The following is a 19,173-nucleotide window of genomic DNA, read 5'->3' as shown; positions in this document are numbered from 1 at the left end:
CTGTCACACCAGCCACCTGCATGTCCTCCCTCATCACATCCATAAACCTCCTCTTTTCCTCTTGCCTGGCAGTTCCATCTTCAGCATCCTACATGTCCAAACCATCTCAATCTCGCCTCTCTTGCTTTGTCTTCAAACTATCCAACCTGAGCTGTCCCTCTAATATACTCGCTCCTAATCCTGTCCTTCTTTGTCACTCCCAGTTAAAATCTTAGCATCTTCAACTCTGACACCTCCACCTCCTGTCTTTTCGTCAGTGCCACTGTCTCCAAACCATATAACAAAGCTGGTCTCACTACCATCTTGTAAACCTTCCCTTTAACTCTTGCTGATACCCTTTTGTCGCAAATTAGTTCTGACAGTCTTCTCCACCCACTCCATCCTGCCTGCACTCTCTTCTTCACCTCTCTTCTGGACTCCCCATTACTTTGGACAGTTGACCCCAAGTATTTAAATTCATTCACCTTCGTCACCTCTACTCCTTGCATCCTCACCATTCTGCTGTCCTCCCTCTCGTTCATGCATAGGTATTCCGTCTTGCTCCAACTGACTTTGATTCCTCTTCTTTTCAGTGCATACCTTCACCGATCCAGGATCTCCTCAACCTGCTCCCTACTATCACTACAGATCAGTGTCATCCGTGAACATCATAGTTCACGGAGACTCCTGCCTGATCTCGTCTGTCGATCTGTCCATCACCAGTGCAAACAAGAAAGGGCTCCGAACCGATCCTTGATGTAATCCCACCTCCACCTTGAACCCATCCGTCATTCCAACTGCACACCTCACCACTGTCACACTGCCCTCATACGTATCCTGCACCACCCCTACACACTTCTCTGCAATTCCCGACTTCCTCATACAATACCACACCTCCTCTCTCAGCACCCTGTCATGCTTTCTCTAAATCCACAAATGTTTAAATCTCTAAATCGACAAATATTATCTATGTTGCATTATACAAAAAAGCACTCGTGTGTGTGTGTGTGTGTGTGTGTAAATGGTTAAAGAATAAAAGAACAATTAGCATTACAGCCAAAAGAGTAAGCAACAATAGAAAAATCAATACACCACTAATATACCATTACATCAAATTTAGAGATGTACACATTGTCTTGCCTTCTAGACCTCAAACCATTTGTAGGTGATGCATGGACCAACAGTCTCTTATTAGACATTTCATTTTATGCACATTTACTCAGTAAAATGAACAGATTTAAAATATATTGTTGATCGGTGTGTGAGTTTTTAGAAGAGGTCAAAATCTGCTAAATTAAAAACCAGGCCACCAGTCTTGACAGCGAGACGTGTTTCCCAACCCAGCCCAACTGTATACTGCGCACCTGTGGGTCAAACTGCAAAAAAAGGCAAGCTTGCAGAGGCTTCGAGTAGCTTATAATGATGCAATGAGAATATTTCTAAAAATACTCATTTGTATTTTTAGAAGTCTGTTATGGACCCCGAGTCTGCAATAACATTTTGAATTGAATTGAACTGAGTTTTTTTTTTGTTTTTTTGTTTTTAGAACCGAAGGGTTTTTAATTTGGGGTGAATCGATGGGGGGGGGGTTACGTAGAAATCAAGCGACGCCCCGTAAAAACGTCAGCGAAGCGCGACGGCGTTCTTCCTTTCTCTCGGTCCTGAAGATGGCGGCAGGGGTAAGTAAGATGGAGAGTGTGCGAACGCAGTCGTTTTCTCCGTTTCCCCCAATTACAATCCACGGGAAATCGGGCCCATCTTTACCCTGTCAGTTTGTCAAGACCGCTAGTTACCCCCGTTTACGTGTAATGTGGTCGATGCTGGAGTTATTTAGTGAAGAACTGTCGGTTTTCCCCCCGAATCTTCGGTACACGGGTGTAGCGTCCCGGCCGTATGACGCCCTGCTTGCCGTAAACGGATGCCACGTTACCTTCATGTCGAGGCTGGGGGGGAACAGCTGTTCCTTTATCTCATGTTAGATTTGGCCTTTGTTGCAAGTCTGTTCATTCATTCTGGAGGCTGGCGTGTACCAGAGCAAGACGCACGACGTTGTGCTAGTCGCAGCTGTTTTAATGTGCCAGTAATGATGGCTGGGTGACAAGAAATCTGATCATTTATTGCAAGTCACGTTTGCCTATGAAACTTGAATTTTTTTTAAATCATCTCAAGGGTTTTCAACTACGTATCTTTTTTTGTACATGCCCGGGCTGTGTAGAAATTTGAGCATCAGCCCAATCGACCATAGCCATGTACTATTAAGAAGTAGTCAGATAGATTTTCTGGCTTTTAATTACACATTTTTATAGTATTCTATTATGTGTACAGCCATTCATTTAGATGGAATACAAAATTGGCCCCCACGAATTGCAAATTGTCAGTTGTGTGTGGGTGCCATAAGTTCATTGTTCAGCTGTCCCTCTTGGCATTTTTGTCAACTCAACTCATGATTTGATATATGATCCTGTATCTCAGCTGGCAAGGTTTTGGTGTTGTACATCACTGGTCACTCTATAACTTATCTTGCCTCTCTCTCTATAGACTCTGTACACGTACCCAGAAAACTGGCGGGCCTTCAAGGCCCAGATTGCAGCCCAGTACAGTGGTGCTCGCCTCAAAGTGGCCAGCAACCCTCCTGCCTTCACCTTCGGGCAGACAAACCGCACCCCTGCCTTTGTCAACAACTTCCCTCTGGGCAAGGTGAGTAGGACTGAAATGTCTGCTGAAAAGGTTTGCCTGAGTTTTCTGTTGGATTTTCTATCCGGTGCGCTCTAGAGGATTTTCAAGTAACTGATTTTAAAAACGTGGGAGATCTCAGACACAAGGACTTAATTAAGATTTAATCAATTTTTAATACTTTAATCTTAAGAGCGCACACACCAGACAATTCATTCAAGACGCAGGGCCACACACTTGCTGTTTCTACTAAACAATTTCAGAGTGGCGATTCCAGGGACTTGGGATCTCACAGAAGCACATGATGAAACGTGATGTTGGAGCAAAGCAAACATTGGTGCGGACCGCCATCGTCGTCAGCTGGTTACACTTTTGCGTGTGCTATGTTTTGCACTGAAAAAAAAGCTGTGGATGAAGTCATGGCTGAGAAGACTGAATCTGCATAGCCTACACATTTATATACACAAGTACGCAAAATCCGGTTGGTGACGCTTCCCGGTCAGGTCGCTCTCATTGGCTATTGTGGGTTTCTGTTCAGTATTCCATCGCTGTTCCTTTCACACTGCAGGAGTCTCACCGACTTCCAGTCGTAAACGACAAACATTTTTAATGATATTTGAAATTCGAAACTGGCGAGGCTCCAATCCAATCTGAAATTTAAGATTATGTCTGTAAACCCCTCGCACTACAGGATCGTAGGGGCAGACCAGATCAGCCTTGAACTGGGAACGCCCCCGTAATTGCTGGGAGGGGCGAATTGGACCCATAATCTGCCCAATTATCGTGTAGTGTGGCGCCAGCATTAGGGGGCTGGGTGGGTGGGAACTTGTTAAAGGCTCTGACATTCTTCACGTGTCCGCAGAGAGCTGCAGACTTACCGGTCGCTCAGATGCATATGCGTTTACATTCATACTACAGTCCAGGGTCTGCGTCGGTCTGGCGTTCCACGCATGCAAATTTCCCAGTCCACACTCCATTCCACTTGATGGCGGTAATGCAAAATAACGTTTTATGTCGTCACTTTGACGACAGGCATTTTCGTCTCTCCCAAGTGTTTGCTCGATTTCTCGCCAGGAGTTCAACACCATTTGGCTGTCTTTGTATTCTTTCAAAGACGAATTATATATTTGTGGGTAACGGTGGATCCCCTTGCACAACCTCTCTTCAAAACAAGCATCCGCTCTTATCTGGAGCATGCGCAGTCGGCGCACTTGCTATGCGTACAGTCCACGCGGTCACAAATTTTAGGCTGCACGTGGACCCTCCCGGACATGGGCGGATGACGACATTTATATCACGCAGACTAAAGTGGACCCTCGCGGAAATGCGGACACGGGAATTATGAACTGGCCTTAACATTAGCTCTAATATAGCAGTGCTCAGTGCACTATATAAAGTTAACTTATCAACTGATTCATCAGTACTTTCATTAGCAGTGCATGTGATCCATTCACAGGCATTGTGATTCAGCAAACAAGAATAGGTCAAAACCTATTGTATGGCTGGACCGTGTATGGTCAATGTTTGAAATTGCGGCCAATTTGTTACAGGGGCTAGTTAGTGGTAGGGCTGTGCGATATGACCAAAATCTCAAATCATGATATAGGTCATTCATATCACGATAATGATACATATCACGATATGGTACATTTTCTGTAAATTCAATGAATAAATAGTTTATTATAATGACCACATGGAAAGGCCTATTTCTTGTTATATGTTTTGAATTATATACTCGGCAAATAGAAGGTACATACTCATATTAGATTTTTTTCCTCCTATTATTTAGAACCTTTGTGCAAATTGACATGATTCTTGCTTAGGTGGTAAATGAGGCAAGTGGTGTTTGAGTCTGTTGTGGGGACTGGCATGCGGCATATTTTGTAAAGTACGGTTTTCTGGTCCGTGTCAGACTTTTCATACCCAAACCCCATCCATATTCTAGAAGTAGCCCCTCTTTTGGGCACAAGCTCCTCGTTTTGTCTTGGCTGGTCGGAGTCCTGTTTGGAATCACCCCGTTCCGCGTTACGTTCACTGTCCTCCATGTTTGTTTGTATTGTCTTCATGCAAATTTCCTGCCTGCGTCCATGCTGTGCGAAGAGTCGTCCAAATGAGGAAAAATATTGCCGTAAAGAATGTGATTTGCGACACAACGAAATAAAAGATTAATATGAAACTATAGACATTTTCTATTGTCACACGATATATATCGTCATATCGCACAGCCCTAGGCAGTGGTAGTGTCTATAATGTGAATTCCTGGATATGAAATGTTCATCTGCAATTTTCTGTAGCGGTGCCAGTAATATTTTTCCCTTATGTTTGGTGGCGTGTGTATGTGTGTATCCGTGGCCAGTCTTGCAAACTACTGGACCTTTCAGCCTAAGCAAACCTTCTGTTTTTGGAAAGTGCAAATTCATATTGGTTACATTCGCGTGAAGGTCCACCAAGGAGGCTGTGCATCCTCAGACTGACAGGCAAAACGTTTTAATTTGGTAGATTTTTTTTTTTTTAGCTCGAGTGCTGCATATTAACCCCCCCGCCGCCCCATATTTCCCGTTCAAATGTCTTGGGCGCTGGGCAAAGGTCTTAGAATGGCAGGAAAAACATAGTTTTTTGGGGCGGGAGGTTTCTGTGTGTGCCTGCATCTTTCTGCTGCTAATCTTGCGTACCACTGGGTCTGTCAGCCTAATAATATTTGTGCAAAGTTACGACTGTACAATCAAGGACCTCTCGTAGTTGCAGTGATTCAAAACCTTTGAAAAACCTGTTTTATACCGCAATTGAGTGCTAACTCCTCAGGTGGTTTTTCACCTGAGGCTGAGCACCGGAGAAAGGGAGATACACAGGCAATGCCTCTGTATTTTCCCTTCTCCCGGTAGGTGAAATAAGGGGTGGTTTGTCGCCAAGTCAGAGGACCAGAGAGGGGGCGATACGCCTGGTGGGGATCTGCACTTTACTATGTACACTCTTCTAGTTCTTTTTTATTTGGATTTTTTCTCTTCAATTGCATTTGGCCAATTACCCCACTCGTCGCTGCTCCACTGCCTTTACCAAGCCAGGGAGGGCTGCAGACTACCACGTCTCCTCCGATACATGTGGTGTTGCCAGCTGCTTCTTTTCGCTTGACAGTGAGGAGTTTCGCCAGGGCGATGTAGCACGTGGGAGGATCACGCTATTCCCCCCAGTTCCCCCTCTCCCGAACAGGCGCCCCTACCGACTAGAGGAGGCGCTAGTGCAGTGACCAGGACACATACCCACATCTGGCTCCCCACCTGCAGACACGGCCAATTGTGTCTGTAGGGACGCCCAACCAAGCCGAAGGTAACACAGGGATTCGAACTGGCGATCCCCGTGTTGGTAGGCAACGGAATAGACTGCTACGCTACCCTCTTCTAGTTCTTAAAGTGTACTGAAGTAGCATAATTTATGACATTGTTAGGTACGTTTGAGTAAAAAAAAAAGGACTAGAAATGCATTTGCAAGAACAATACTTTCCACTCATATCTTGGGATGTTAGATTTGAAAGAGAACTGAATTTATTATAACTGTTCTAATTATCTGTTAACTCCCCTTCCTCTCTCATCTGTTTCTGTCTGCAGATGTCTCATTTTTCAAAGACTCACTCTGTATTGTGTTTTGCCAGAGTGATTATTTGAGGTGCTTTAACTGCACTTTCCTTCATGCCTCTCGGCACATGGAGAGCTGTTTTCTCTCCTACTCTTGCTCTATGCTGTACTGTGTGTAACCAGATATGGAAAGAGCAGCAAAATAATGCTGCTCTTTGTGTTTCATTAGTATCCACAAGCAGCAATATATTCTGTTTGTTAGTGTGAGATAAATGTGGAATGAGCTGAACCGCTGTGCAAATTCATTTTGAAAGACCAACGGCCAATAGGGAAACTCCCACTTCCATGTTTACCAGTGACGTCGTTGGTCGGCCAACCAATCGTGTAACTTGGGTGATGTCATTTTGTCACCTGATCTAGTTGCCCAACCATGTTATTTGTTCACTCAGTCACTCTAAACACGATCACTTGGGGACATCCACGTTTGTAGGGCTGGCCCGGTGGTCTGGTCCAGCCAAAAAAAAGTAAAAAGACTGATTCAAGCAAATCGATTGTTGGTTCTTTACAGGTTAAAGACCCCTATACTTACACCTGTGTTGTGTTACTAATGCACTTAATGTGTTGGCTCTTCTATGGTTTTCTCAATAGGTACCTGCCTACCAGGGAGATGACGGCTTCTGTCTGTTTGAGAGTAACGCCATTGCTCACTACTGTAAGTGCCTTACCCTACTTAACATTGAAATTGCTAACCTTATACTTTAGTCGTCATTCTGGACAGTTGTTGAATTTACAATCTATTAAATGGAAGATGGTGCATTTCCTGACAAGTTCTAAAGCTATTGACATGTTTTAAGAGCTAAAGGCTTATAGGTACTTTGTCATCTTGTGTATGATGCTGCCCTTATTTGGATGACGTGCATATTAATTGTTGATGCTTAAGTATATACCATCACCCCTTCTTCCAGTGCCATGACCGGCTTTCTGTTGTTTGTATCTCCAACCCCCAACTACAGTGAGCAATGATGCCCTGCGTGGTACCACGCCCCAGGCTGCAGCCCAGGTGTTGCAGTGGGTGAGCTTTGCTGACGCAGAGATCATCCCTCCGGCCAGTGCATGGGTCTTCCCAACCCTGGGAATTATGCAGTTTAACAAGCAGGTGCGCAGCCCTCAGAGTGTTCTTGTTAAGATGAGGTTTTTAATGATTGATTCAAAGCGACAATCCTGATTGTTCACCACAACAACTTTGCTTTTTTTCTTTAAACTTGCTGCTGTCAGCCTTATTCTTCCACATTTGGCTGCTATGGTGAACATGTGAAGCACTGTGTGCACTGTTTTTTGTTTTTGTCACTAGGAAAATGTTACCTAACTAACTTAATTTGAGCAAGCACAGTAGCGTTGAGAAGTTGGACATTTGTGGATTTGCTACTGTCGTAAATACATCAGCGGCAGAAATTTACATAAAAGACATTTGTTTGCATGTTAATCTTGGTTGTTAATCTAGCTTCAAGCTTGGGTGAAGGTCAGGGGTGATGTTTATTTGGACTTCTGTAGTTCCATAATGCCACAATCGTATTGTGGCTCAGTATGATTGGGACTGCATAGTTTGACTCTTAATACCTTGTAGTCCCAATGTAGTTATTCTTGTCTGTCTGTATGACTCAAGGCCACAGAGCAGGCCAAGGAGGAGGTGAAGAAGGTCCTTACAGTGCTTAACCAGCATCTGAATACCCGTACGTTTTTGGTGGGCGAGAGGGTCAGCCTGGCCGACATCAGCGTGGCCTGCTCCATGCTGTGGCTCTACAAACAGGTCAGACATAAACAGCAGGATTACACTTAAAAAAAAAAAAGATGCACTTTCATTCACAGCTCTTATCAGATGTAGCTTAATAGACGCTTCTCCTGGTGAAATATAATCATTTCAGCATTGTGACTAGTATTACCTTACCCTTATTCTTTTTACGTACCATTTTAGGACCTAACATCCTTTGGGTTTGAAGCATACATAAGTAATGGCCTTACTACAGTAACAAAGAAATGCCTTCTTTGAATGTGAAAATTGAGTGATTTGTTATCTTGAAATTTTGTTTGTTTGAATTATAAATGTCTCTTCACCTGCAGGTGCTTGAGCCATCTTTCCGTCAGCCATACCCCAACGTGACCCGCTGGTTCATTACCTGCGTCAACCAGCCACAGTTCAAAGCCGTCCTCGGGGAGGTCAAGCTGTGTGACAAGATGGCTCAGTTTGATGGTGAGTTTTTGGCAAGGGGAGAAATGATGAGATGCACACACCCTGAGACTTGGGCGAGTTGAGCTTTTCATTTCAGGAGTTATAACAGTCATGCTTGTTCCAGGGGACATTTTAATGGTGTAATCTGTGCCAAAACATTTTTCTCCCCATAATTTAACTGACTTCTTTATTATCAGTCTCATATGCTGCAAATGAGTTTTGCAATGTTACAGCTTTGATCCCCAAAAGTCATCTTGCCAAACAAATGGGAATTATTTAACCAAAACAGGCCTTTTTCCACTCCTCCAGCCAAGAGATTTGCTGAGATGCAGCCCAAGAAAGAGACCCCTCAGAAGAAAGAAAAAGGAGGGAAGGAGGCAGCCAAGCCCCAGGAGAAGAAAGAAAAGAAAAAGGAGGAGAAGAAGCCTGCCCCTGCTGCTGAGGAGATGGACGAGTGTGAAGCTGCTCTGGCTGCTGAGCCCAAAGCCAAGGACCCCTTCGCCCATTTGCCAAAGAGGTAAAATATACCATGCAGTGCACAGCCAACATAATCTAAAGTCGTTCCTGTCTGTTTTGATTTTTCAGAATTTATACTGTTGTATACACTACATGCATTTTACTTTGAGTTTACACTTTTAAATACTCATGGTCATTCCCAAGAAACCCAATGAAGTTAGAACAGCAGAGCTACAGAAACTTGCCCGGAAAAGGGAAACCGGGGCCTCCTCCTGGAGCCAGACCTGGGAAGGGAGCTCGCTAGCAAGCGTCTGGTGTCTGGGCCTTGGCCCATGGGGCCCGTCGTGCCCAGCCCAAAAAACAACACGGAGCCACTACCCCGTGGACCCACCACCCATGGGGATGAGCATTGGGGTAGGGTGAAATGTAGGCCGGGTGGCAGGCAAAGGTGGGAACTGGGGCGTGCAGGCATCGCGGACTGGTGCTCGGGACGTGGAATGTCACCACTCTGGCAGGGAAGGAGCCTGAGCTGGTGCGGGAAGTGGAGCGGTACCAATTAGATATAGTTGGGGTCACCACCACACATAGCATAGGCTCTGGTACCAAATTCCTAGAGAGGGGCTGAACTCTACTTTTCCAGAGTTGCCCAAGGTGACAGGTGCTGGGCAGGTGTGGGGATATGCACAAGTCCCCGGTTGAGCATCGCCGTGTTGGAGTTCTCCCCGGGGAATGAGAGGGTCGCTTGTATACGACTGCGAGTCACTGGGGGGAAGGCTCTTGACTGTTGTGTGTGCTTATGCACCAAATAGCGGTTCGGAGTATCCGGCCTTCTTGGAGTCTCTGGATGGTGTCCTGGATAGGGTTCCGCCTGGGGACTGTAGTTCTGCTGGGGGACTTCAATGCTCTCGTGGGCAATGATGGAGAAACCTGGAGGGGCGTGACTGGGAGGAACGGCCTCCCCGATCTGAACCCGAGCCGTGCCTTGTTATTGGACTTCTGTGCAAGTCATGGATTGGCCATAACAAACATCATGTTCGAACATAAGGTAGTTCATAAGTGTACTTGGTACCAGAACACCTTAGGCCCAAGATCGATGATAGACTTTGTAGTCGTATCATCAGATCTGCGGCTGTATGTTTTGGACACTGGTGAAGAGAGGAGCAGAGCTGTCAACTGATCACCACCTGGTGGCGAGTTGGATCAGATGGTAGGGAAGGCTGCCGGACAGACCTGGCAAACCCACACTTTAAAATGAAATTAAATGAATCCAAAGAATTTAAAATGCACCACCACAAGAGTGGGAACAAAACAAACTTTTCTTTTCACTGTAGGACATTGCCCCGTAACAGTTTTGTGCACTTTCACTGACTGCTAATGACAGTCAGAATATTGGGAGGGCTAGGTATGACTTGTCTTTTTGTTGTTCGCGGTGTGCCCTTCAAGTTTGATGTTTCAGGTGGCAAATTTTTCTTTAGCTGTTACCGCATATTGTTTATATTTTTCCTTGCTGAGATTGCACATTGGTGCTTGAAGTTTGGGAGGTATGTTCACTGAGCTAAAGGTTACACAATGTATTTAGAGACTGTTCAGGCTTCCAATTATAGTTAGATAGTTAAAGGTAACCAATGTAGTTTTTTGGCACTACAAAGCAGCGAGTCCCCGTATTCTTTGTATTATGTGTTTTTACAGCACATGCACAAGGCTGCACAAGCATGGGGAGACGTATATCTGTAGAAATTACACGAAAAAGATATCGAGCTGCATCAGTTTGCATCCACTAAGTAAGAAGAAAGGGTAGAAGAACATCACAAAGAATTATGCTGAGGTGCTGCCGCAAAGGCAAAGAAACAAAAGCCTGACTAATGTATGACAAGGAAAATGGAATGATAAAGGAGTAGATAGAGGAAGTTCTGGCTGATGTTCGACAACTCTTAGAAATTGTTCCCCGATTTCAGCCTCAGGCATCCTCAAGACCAGTGGCACTCGAACCACGGCTTGTGAGCTGCATGTGGCTCTTTGATGACTGTATTGAGGCTCTTTAATTCTCCAGTGTTGCGTTTTCTAACACTTTAACCAAATATTTCACCAGATATTGTCTGAGACACTTGCAGCAGCAACATTCTTCGGATAAATTTGCGGCAGACTAGGCGCAGTAAAGGCATATTGCTGCCCTCCACAGGTCATGTGTAGAACTCCATTAAATGAGCTAAATACTTTAAATTTAGAGTCCAGTGCGATGGAGAAAATGAATAACAGTTCTGTAACTCATATTTCTGACAGCTCTGCTTGCATGAGGCTTCTCTCTGTGTGATAGTTGGTACATTCCATCAACACATAATTCAGTTTCCAGCAGTAGCGTTATCCAGTATCCTAATAAGCACACCCTGTGACCCTAGGAAGGTTGGGTGAGGAGACATTTTTGTAATGTGGCTCTTACAAAAAAAATAATGCCAATGTGGCTTCTGAGTTGGCCAAGTTTGAGTACCGCTGCTCAAAACCATATCCTGGTCAGGAAAATTAGGGAATTGTCCAAGGAAATGTGTGTAAATAAATACTGCATGTTGTGAGTGCAAATATTGTGTAAGGGCAAGTGAACCCAAACTATATAACAAATTTGTAAGTTGCACGCATCTATATAATGCACATTTTTGTTATCTAAACTATGAACTGTTCCAAATGAACAGCTTTTTTTAATCTTACGTTCGTTTAACATGATTAACATCAGATATATGGGTGGGACGATATGAACATTTCGAAGATTATCCTGGCCAAAATAGTTGTGATACACAATATTATCCTGATAATCATCAAAAATTGCTTAAAACTCTTAAAATGACACTAAAACCTATTGGGATCACTTGACCTTACATTTTGTTAAACAAATATTTTTATTGCATCACAGAACATCTTTTTTGAGTGAAAATCCTTTTTAGTGAAAAACAAACAAGGACAGATTCGGGCCTTGACCACAGGTACAGATATTTTTCTAAATGGCTATTTTCCCTGTTCATTTTAAAAAATCTCTTGAGAGGCCAAAACATAGAGGAAAATATTGCGAAATAACCGTATTGGTGTGGAGAAGGCATCAGACTCTCGCCAACACCCAGCAGGTAAGCCCAATGGCAACTTAATCTCCTATGGCCAACAAAACCACCTCCACCGCTAACACTGGGTTCCAACAGGATGACTCGCATCCCATGACAGATAGATGGAGGTGGCGTCTCAGTGGATGCCATTTCTCCACAAAACAACCAGTAAGAAATGGCAGGACAGTCACCAATCAGCCAACAAACAGAAGAAACATTTAATGATCATGCAGGAAAAAAAACGGGGGGGGGGGGATCTCCAATGTTAGAAGCAGAGCACAGTCAAACTTCCGTTTCCAGTGTGGGACGATGGCTGCGCAAATTCACGTTTGCAGCAGCCTCACCCAGTAGCGGTGTGGGAAGATGGCGGCGCAAATTTGTTTGCAGTGGCCTCACCCCAGTACCGTCCATGCAGTGTCTTTGTCCACATCTGCGTCTTAATTTTGTGTCGTTGTTTGATAGCTGGGAGAGCTTGGTCTGCTGTGCACGAAGAGGAACCACCGAGGGCAGTCTGACAGGACACGGAAGCAGGGCAGGCTAAGCTAACTGCTAGCCCATGTAGACCGGCAGTTCTGATAATACAGAGGGCGGTCTGGTGGCGGCCTCGCCTAGCATTGACTGTATTTTTGGTGTCATCATGTGGAGTCTGTCGAAGGTGTCTGGCTGGGAGAACTGGTGTTGGATAGGCTAGGGGAGCCTGGTCTGCTGCGCCCGAGGAAACACAGAGGGTGGTGTGACAGGACCCGGAAGCGGGGCAGGCTAAACTAACTGCTAGCCCATGCAGACCGGCAGTTCCGACAGTCATCCTGGTGTTCGCGCTGTTGGGGCAGTGAAATTTTTTTTGGACATGTTAGCTATATGTGTGTAGTTTGGGTTTGGATATATTTTCTTGTAGTTTGGATATGTGGTTTTGTCTTTGTGTTGCACTGCTGTGGGCTCGGGGAAACGATATTTTGTTTCGTTTCATGTGCGCAGGTGCATGGAACAAAATGACAAATGTCACTGATTACATGCCGGAAACCATTTATGCTCACGCATGTGACTCACATCTACTGCTGACTAATATTGCTGAGATGTGACAGTGACAACTCCCGAACTCCCAACATGCAGCCCAGAGAGAGAGTGAGCTAGATGGCTTTTTCCAAGTCACTCATGTGCGGATATTCACGATTATCCCCATTTATCATTATTCCAATAATGGAAATTCACCACAATCAACTTTTGGTGAGTGTTTTTATCGTGAGCCGCGATAAAACCTGTATCATTCCATCCCTAGTCAGATAACCGCTGGACTTCCTCTCTCACCTTCTGGACTCTTTGGACCCTATTCAGTCTCGTTGTGGAAGACCTCCCTGCTGACAGCAGCTCCTCTTCCCATGTCTCAACCCACTCTTGACACCAGCATGACCGCCCCTAACCCTGAACCCATTACCCTGGGATGTGGATGGCTAAAGGAAGACCCAGCCCATTTATTAACTAGGCAATAGCAAATGTATATCATTTCAGCACTTGTCTCCATTCTGAAGTTTAATACACGTGTTTGGCCACTAACTTTTAATGATGTTACCTTGTTGTCAGCCACACGACAAACTGCCTGGTGTTATGCTAACCAAGAAAGTGTATTTTCCGGGGTCCATGGTGGTGTAGCGGTCTAAGCATCGGCTTTGTGTCGATGCAGTTGCCCACTGGGGACTGGGGTTCGCACCCCGGTCTCATCAGATCCGACTGTGGCCAGACTCGACGAAGCAGCAATAATTGGCAATGCTGTCTTCGGGAGGGGGGCGGAGTCAGCTTGTGTTCGTCACATGAATGCGTCTCTGTTTGTGTCGGAAAAAGCAGTGGTTCGGCCTGGATTTGCCTCGTCACCAAACTAGCGAGGCGTCTCCTTCGAGACTGCCGGCCGGAGAGACGCAGTTGGCAAACACATGCAGTACGAGGGTGGGTGTTTGAACTAAAAATAGGGATCGCTTGGCCACTAAATTGGGAGAAAAAGGAAAATCAGAAATAAATTTATAGAAAAAAAATTAAAAAGTGTATTTTCCTCACAGACTTGCTGTCAATCAAATGAAAAGTGAATGAAGTTTTGCTTGTTCTTACTCAGTACAACAGTTGGTGGTAACAGCATGCCAATGTAGCGTGGTGATCTGACAAGAAAAAGAACATCGGCAGTTTTAAGTAATGCAGCTTTCAAAACATTACAAAATAAAGCAACGCAAAAGACTTATGCAATGTATGGAACATGTTTATTGAGCTTCTAGGACACACACAATGTGTTTTGGTGAGAAATGTTCACAAAGAAAGATATATTGGGTACCTTTAATACTGAATAATATAATCTTCCATGAGCAACAGCTGTCAGTTATATCCAAAGCAAAAGTCATGGAAATTATCCTTGAAGTATTGAAAAATAATTTCCCAATGAGTGGGAATCATGTTTGGATTATACCTGGGTGACAATACACCATTTGTCCCATCAATCTTAATCACTACCAGTTGTTGGCTTTCCCTGCCACAGTGGTGCAGCCTAAACTCGGGTGCTGCTGATCAACTCCAGGAGTATTTGTTAGTGGGGTAGGACGTCAGGGTGTAGATGTGTGCACGCGATGTTAATTTAAGTTCAATTGTTACATTTGTTGTCCTTATGTGAAACAATTAAAGCACCATGCCACTAGCCCTTTTCCCAAAATGTTAGGCTGTTGGGCACTTGTTACTCAGTGCCAAAACCGCACGGTGCATTGTGTGACCTAGTATACACAAGATGCAGACATAGTGGAGCAGAGCCATGAAACCACAGTCACGTTAAGTGGCTTTATGTAATGAGTCAATGAATGTGTATGCAAGTAGTTATTGGTCAGAATTGCAGGTATTATTTTTCTGTCAGCTGTTGCCAAAAACTGCTTATTTCAACATGTACCAAAAAAATTTATGGAATTTCAGTGCATCCACATTAGCATATGTAGACCCTACCCCTGTCACTGGGCAAGGCGGTGTCCTTTCATGGCACTGAGTCTTATATCTGGCAGGGGAAGAAAGAATTGAGTCCATATTCATCCCAGTCACTTCCTGTTTTAGTGATGTAAAGGCTGGTTCATGCTATGGGCACATAGGCAAAGCATTGCTGACCATGTGTGCTGGTTGCAATGCGTCCTTTAGTCTTCTGGTTGTTGAACAGATCAAAATTCAAGATAAATGACAGGCTGAAAACTACTTCTACATTGCTTGTAGGTGTTTGAAGCAAAATTAAAAAGTGCGATTACAGGTGCTTTCGGGTACTAAGTTGTGTGTTTGGGTTGTTGCCTAATTCAAGGGTGTCACATAAATATACACTTTCTCTCTCTTGATATTAAGCTGTCTTGCTTTGTGTTGCAGCTCGTTTGTTATGGATGAGTTCAAGAGGAAGTACTCCAACGAGGACACGCTGACTGTTGCCATCCCCCACTTCTGGGAGCACCTTGACCGTGAGGGCTACTCCATCTGGTACAGCCAGTACAAATATCCCCAGGAGCTCACCATGACCTTCATGAGCTGCAACCTTATCACAGGTGAGACCCCAACAAAGGACTCTTAAGTCCAATGTGTTTCTTCAGTCAAGGCACTAAATTGGACATTTTGAGTGTACATACCTTTTTAGAAGTGCTGTGGGCACATTAACTCATTTCTATATTATACTGTTGCACAACGAAGGATGCCATCTGTTAATCCCTCTGTTGCTATTTAACTGTTGCTTCTCTGGTTTTCCGGAAACTTCCGGTATATTTAACAAAGATATGACTCAAATCTATCCTTGACCCCCTTAATGAAAGCTTTATCCTTATAATTTAGATTAATTGGTTAATTGATTAATAAATTTGACCAATTACTTAATTGGTCAAAATTCAAAAACATGGCATCCGGGTGGCATGGCGGTCTATTCCGTTGTCTACCAACTTGGGATTTGCTGGTTCTAATCCCCGTGTTACATCCGGCTTGGTTGGGCGTCCCCACAGACACAGTTGGCCGTGTCTGCAGGTGGGAAGTTGAATGTGGGTATGTGTTCTGATTGCTGCGCTCTGGTCAGTCGGGACGCCCGTTCAGGGGGAACTGGGGGGAGTAGCGTCATCCTCCCACGCGCTACGTCCCCCTGGCGATCACTGTCAGGTGAAAAGAAGCGGCTGGCGACTCCACATGTATCGGAGGAGGCATGTGGTAGTCTGCAGCCCTCCCCGGATCGGCAGAGGGGGTGGCTCGGAAGAGTGGGGTAATTAGCCGGATACAGTTGGGGGGGGGGGGGGACATGCTAAATATTGAAATGACAGGATCTCAAGGTGCAGCCAAGGTGAGAGTGTGTCCATTTTGGGAACCTCAGAATTGCATCTCTGCTCTTTGCAGATGATGTGGTTTTGTTGGCTTCATCAGAACGTGACCTCCAGCATGCACTGGGGCTGTTTGCAGCTGAGTGTGAAATGGCTGGGATGAGAGTCAGTATCTCCAAGTCTGAGGTCACGGTTCTCTACTGGAAAATGGTGGACTGCTCCCTCCGGGTTGGGGATGAGTTGTTGCCTCAAATGAAGGAGTTCAAGTATCTCAGGGTCTTGTTCACGAGTGAGGGTAGGAGGGAGCGGGAGATTGACAGGCAGATTGGTGCAGCATTAGCAGTAATGCGGACGTTGTACCGGTGAAGAGGGAGCTGAGCCGGAAGGCAAAGCTCTAAATTTACCAGTCAGCCTTCGTTCCAACCGCCACCCATGGTCATGAGCTTTGGGTAGTGACCGAAAGGGTGAGATTGCGGATACAAGCGGCTGAAATTAGTTTCCTCCGTAGGGTGTCTGGGCTCAGCCTTAGAGATAGGGTGAGGAGCTCGGACATCCGGAGGGAGCTCGGAGTAGAGCCGCTGCTCCTTCGTGTTGAAAGGAGCCAGTTGAGGTGGTTCGGGCATCTGATTAGGATGCCTCCTGGGTGCCTTCCTTTGGAGGTTTACTGGGCACAGCCAACTGGGAGGAGACCCCGGGGTAGACCCAGAACTCGCTGGAGGGACTACATGTCCAATCTGGCTTGGGAACACCTTGGGATCCCCCGGGAGGAGCTGGAGGGCATTGCTGGGGAGAGGGACGTCTGGAGTGCCCTACTTAGCTTGCTGCCACCGCGATCCGACCCCGGAGAAGCGGCTGAAGATGAACGAATGAATGAACATTGAAATGACTTGAAATCTGCAATTTTAAGTTGCACGTTAGTGGAAATCGTAGAGGAAACCTTTTCAGTTTAAAAAAAATCCTTTAGGCTGATAATGGAAGGCATTACAAAGGTCCCTCTCCGCAAGCAAGGCTATGGACCACTTGTGAAAATTGTCTGCGGGGGAAGGGAGATTGACATATGAAATATGGCAGGAAGAGCATCAGTACATACACTATAATGAAGTCCTATACAAAGATGACTGCTAGTGAGGCTTGCATTTTGTGTCCCCAGTATTGAGAAATTAGATAAATCTAAATTACCCGTAGAGGGAAAATGAATTGTGCAGACTTAAAACTGAGTCAACAAACAATATAGTAGTTACTTTGACACCTATACAAAGGTATACTTGCTTGGAGAAAAAAAGAATATCCTATCACAGCAGAGATGGCCGTGATAATCAAACACCTTTAAATTCAAATAAAAAAGACCTTACCCAATACATATCAAAAAGAATATCCCACCTTAATTGGTGCATTGGTCCTAATCTCCTTTTTTCTTCTCCACAGGCATGTTCCAGCGACTGGACAAGCTCCGAAAGAACGCCTTCGCCAGTGTTATCCTCTTTGGCACAAACAATGACAGCAGCATCTCGGGTATCTGGGTCTTCAGAGGCCAGGACTTGGCTTTCTCTGTAAGTATATGGAAGGTTTGAGTTCCTCAACAACTTATAGCCAACAAAATGAAAAGGTTTTTTTTTTTTGACCCCCAAAGGGCATGTGACAAAATTGGGTCATATTTTCTCATTCAACCTGTATGGATTTTATATCCTACAACATTAAAAACCAACTCAAAACCTTGGTGTCCTCAACCTAAAGGAGTTGATATAATAGGCTCATGGGTGTTTTCTTTTTCCCTTTTGACTGGCAGTCAAACTTTACTTGGTAAACACTATTTTCTATTACCATGTGATTAAGACGCATGCAAAGTATATTTGTGTTGGCCAAATCAAAATTGAGTTATCTTTTGATCTGAGCCTACGCCTACCTTTAAGGGTTTTGAATTTAGGAGTGGTTTTACCAATAATTAGAGCTGTAGTCAGTTTTGTCCTGCCACATTTTCAGTATACCTACGGCTGATTCACATAAATATTGTTTTTTTTCCCTAGCTGTCTGAAGACTGGCAGATCGACTATGAGTCTTATGACTGGCGTAAACTGGATTCAGACAGCGACGAGTGCAAGACCATGGTGAAGGAGTATTTTGCATGGGAGGGAGAGTTCAAGCATGTGGGCAAGGCCTTCAACCAGGGCAAGATCTTCAAGTGAGAGGACGGCGGGTCAGCTGCAACAACAGCACTTTGCGCTTCTGCTATCCGTCTACACTAAAAAAAAAAATAACAAAAAAACACCCGCGGACTTTCAGCCATCTTGTACCTATTAAAACTGAAAAACTTGAGACGACATTTCAAGTTTGGGGGTGGATTGTGTCACAATAGCCCCAAAATGGTTGTTTCTGAGTTGAAAAATAAAGCATTTCCCACAATGCTATTATCAGGATTTGATTCGTTTGCTGTATGACTTTACAAATGTGATGTGTTGAAAGGTTTTATATATATATTTATATATATATAATCTGTGCTCCCGTCCATAGGGTTAGTGGTTGTGTCAGGAAGGGCATCTGACGTAAAATTTTGCCAAATCATTATGCGGATTGACAAGACCGCCATCGGTGCAGTGCCCTCAGTGTACCAATGGAAACTCAAATCCACTGTGGTGACCCCTGGGAAACGGAACAAGCTGAAAGATTTTCTTCTTCTATGTAATATATATATATATACCTTCTTTGTGCCTTTGTTTGTAGCCCATCTGCATACCCAGTTCCAAATTGTCCCGATTTGTCCTATTTTTGAGCTGGATCCAGATTAAGTAAAAGTAGAGATGATATTCCTATACGGTTGAGCACATATTGAACAAATACAGTAAAACCTGAACAATAAATGCAAGCTGAACTCTTGTGACTCAACCTTATTTTTC

The 19,173-nt window shown here is 44.6% G+C and overlaps 1 protein-coding gene across 1 annotated transcript; it reads left to right on the top strand.

Annotated features, from left to right (window-relative positions):
* Nucleotides 1-1,622: 1,622 nt before the first annotated feature.
* On the top strand, nt 1,623-18,687 carry eef1g (eukaryotic translation elongation factor 1 gamma). Its single transcript, XM_056300069.1, has 10 exons — nt 1,623-1,658; nt 2,518-2,676; nt 6,870-6,933; nt 7,235-7,377; nt 7,885-8,028; nt 8,340-8,469; nt 8,758-8,965; nt 15,360-15,532; nt 17,708-17,832; nt 18,307-18,687. Exons 1-10 carry the CDS (start codon nt 1,647-1,649, stop codon nt 18,463-18,465), a joined length of 1,317 nt encoding a protein of 438 aa, XP_056156044.1. The 5' UTR covers nt 1,623-1,646; the 3' UTR covers nt 18,466-18,687.
* Nucleotides 18,688-19,173: the final 486 nt, after the last annotated feature.

This window comes from Lampris incognitus, chromosome 1 (assembly GCF_029633865.1).
Source record: "Lampris incognitus isolate fLamInc1 chromosome 1, fLamInc1.hap2, whole genome shotgun sequence".
NCBI classification, from domain to species: Eukaryota; Metazoa; Chordata; class Actinopteri; order Lampriformes; family Lampridae; genus Lampris; species Lampris incognitus.
This window is presented reverse-complemented; position numbering and strand designations above follow the sequence as displayed.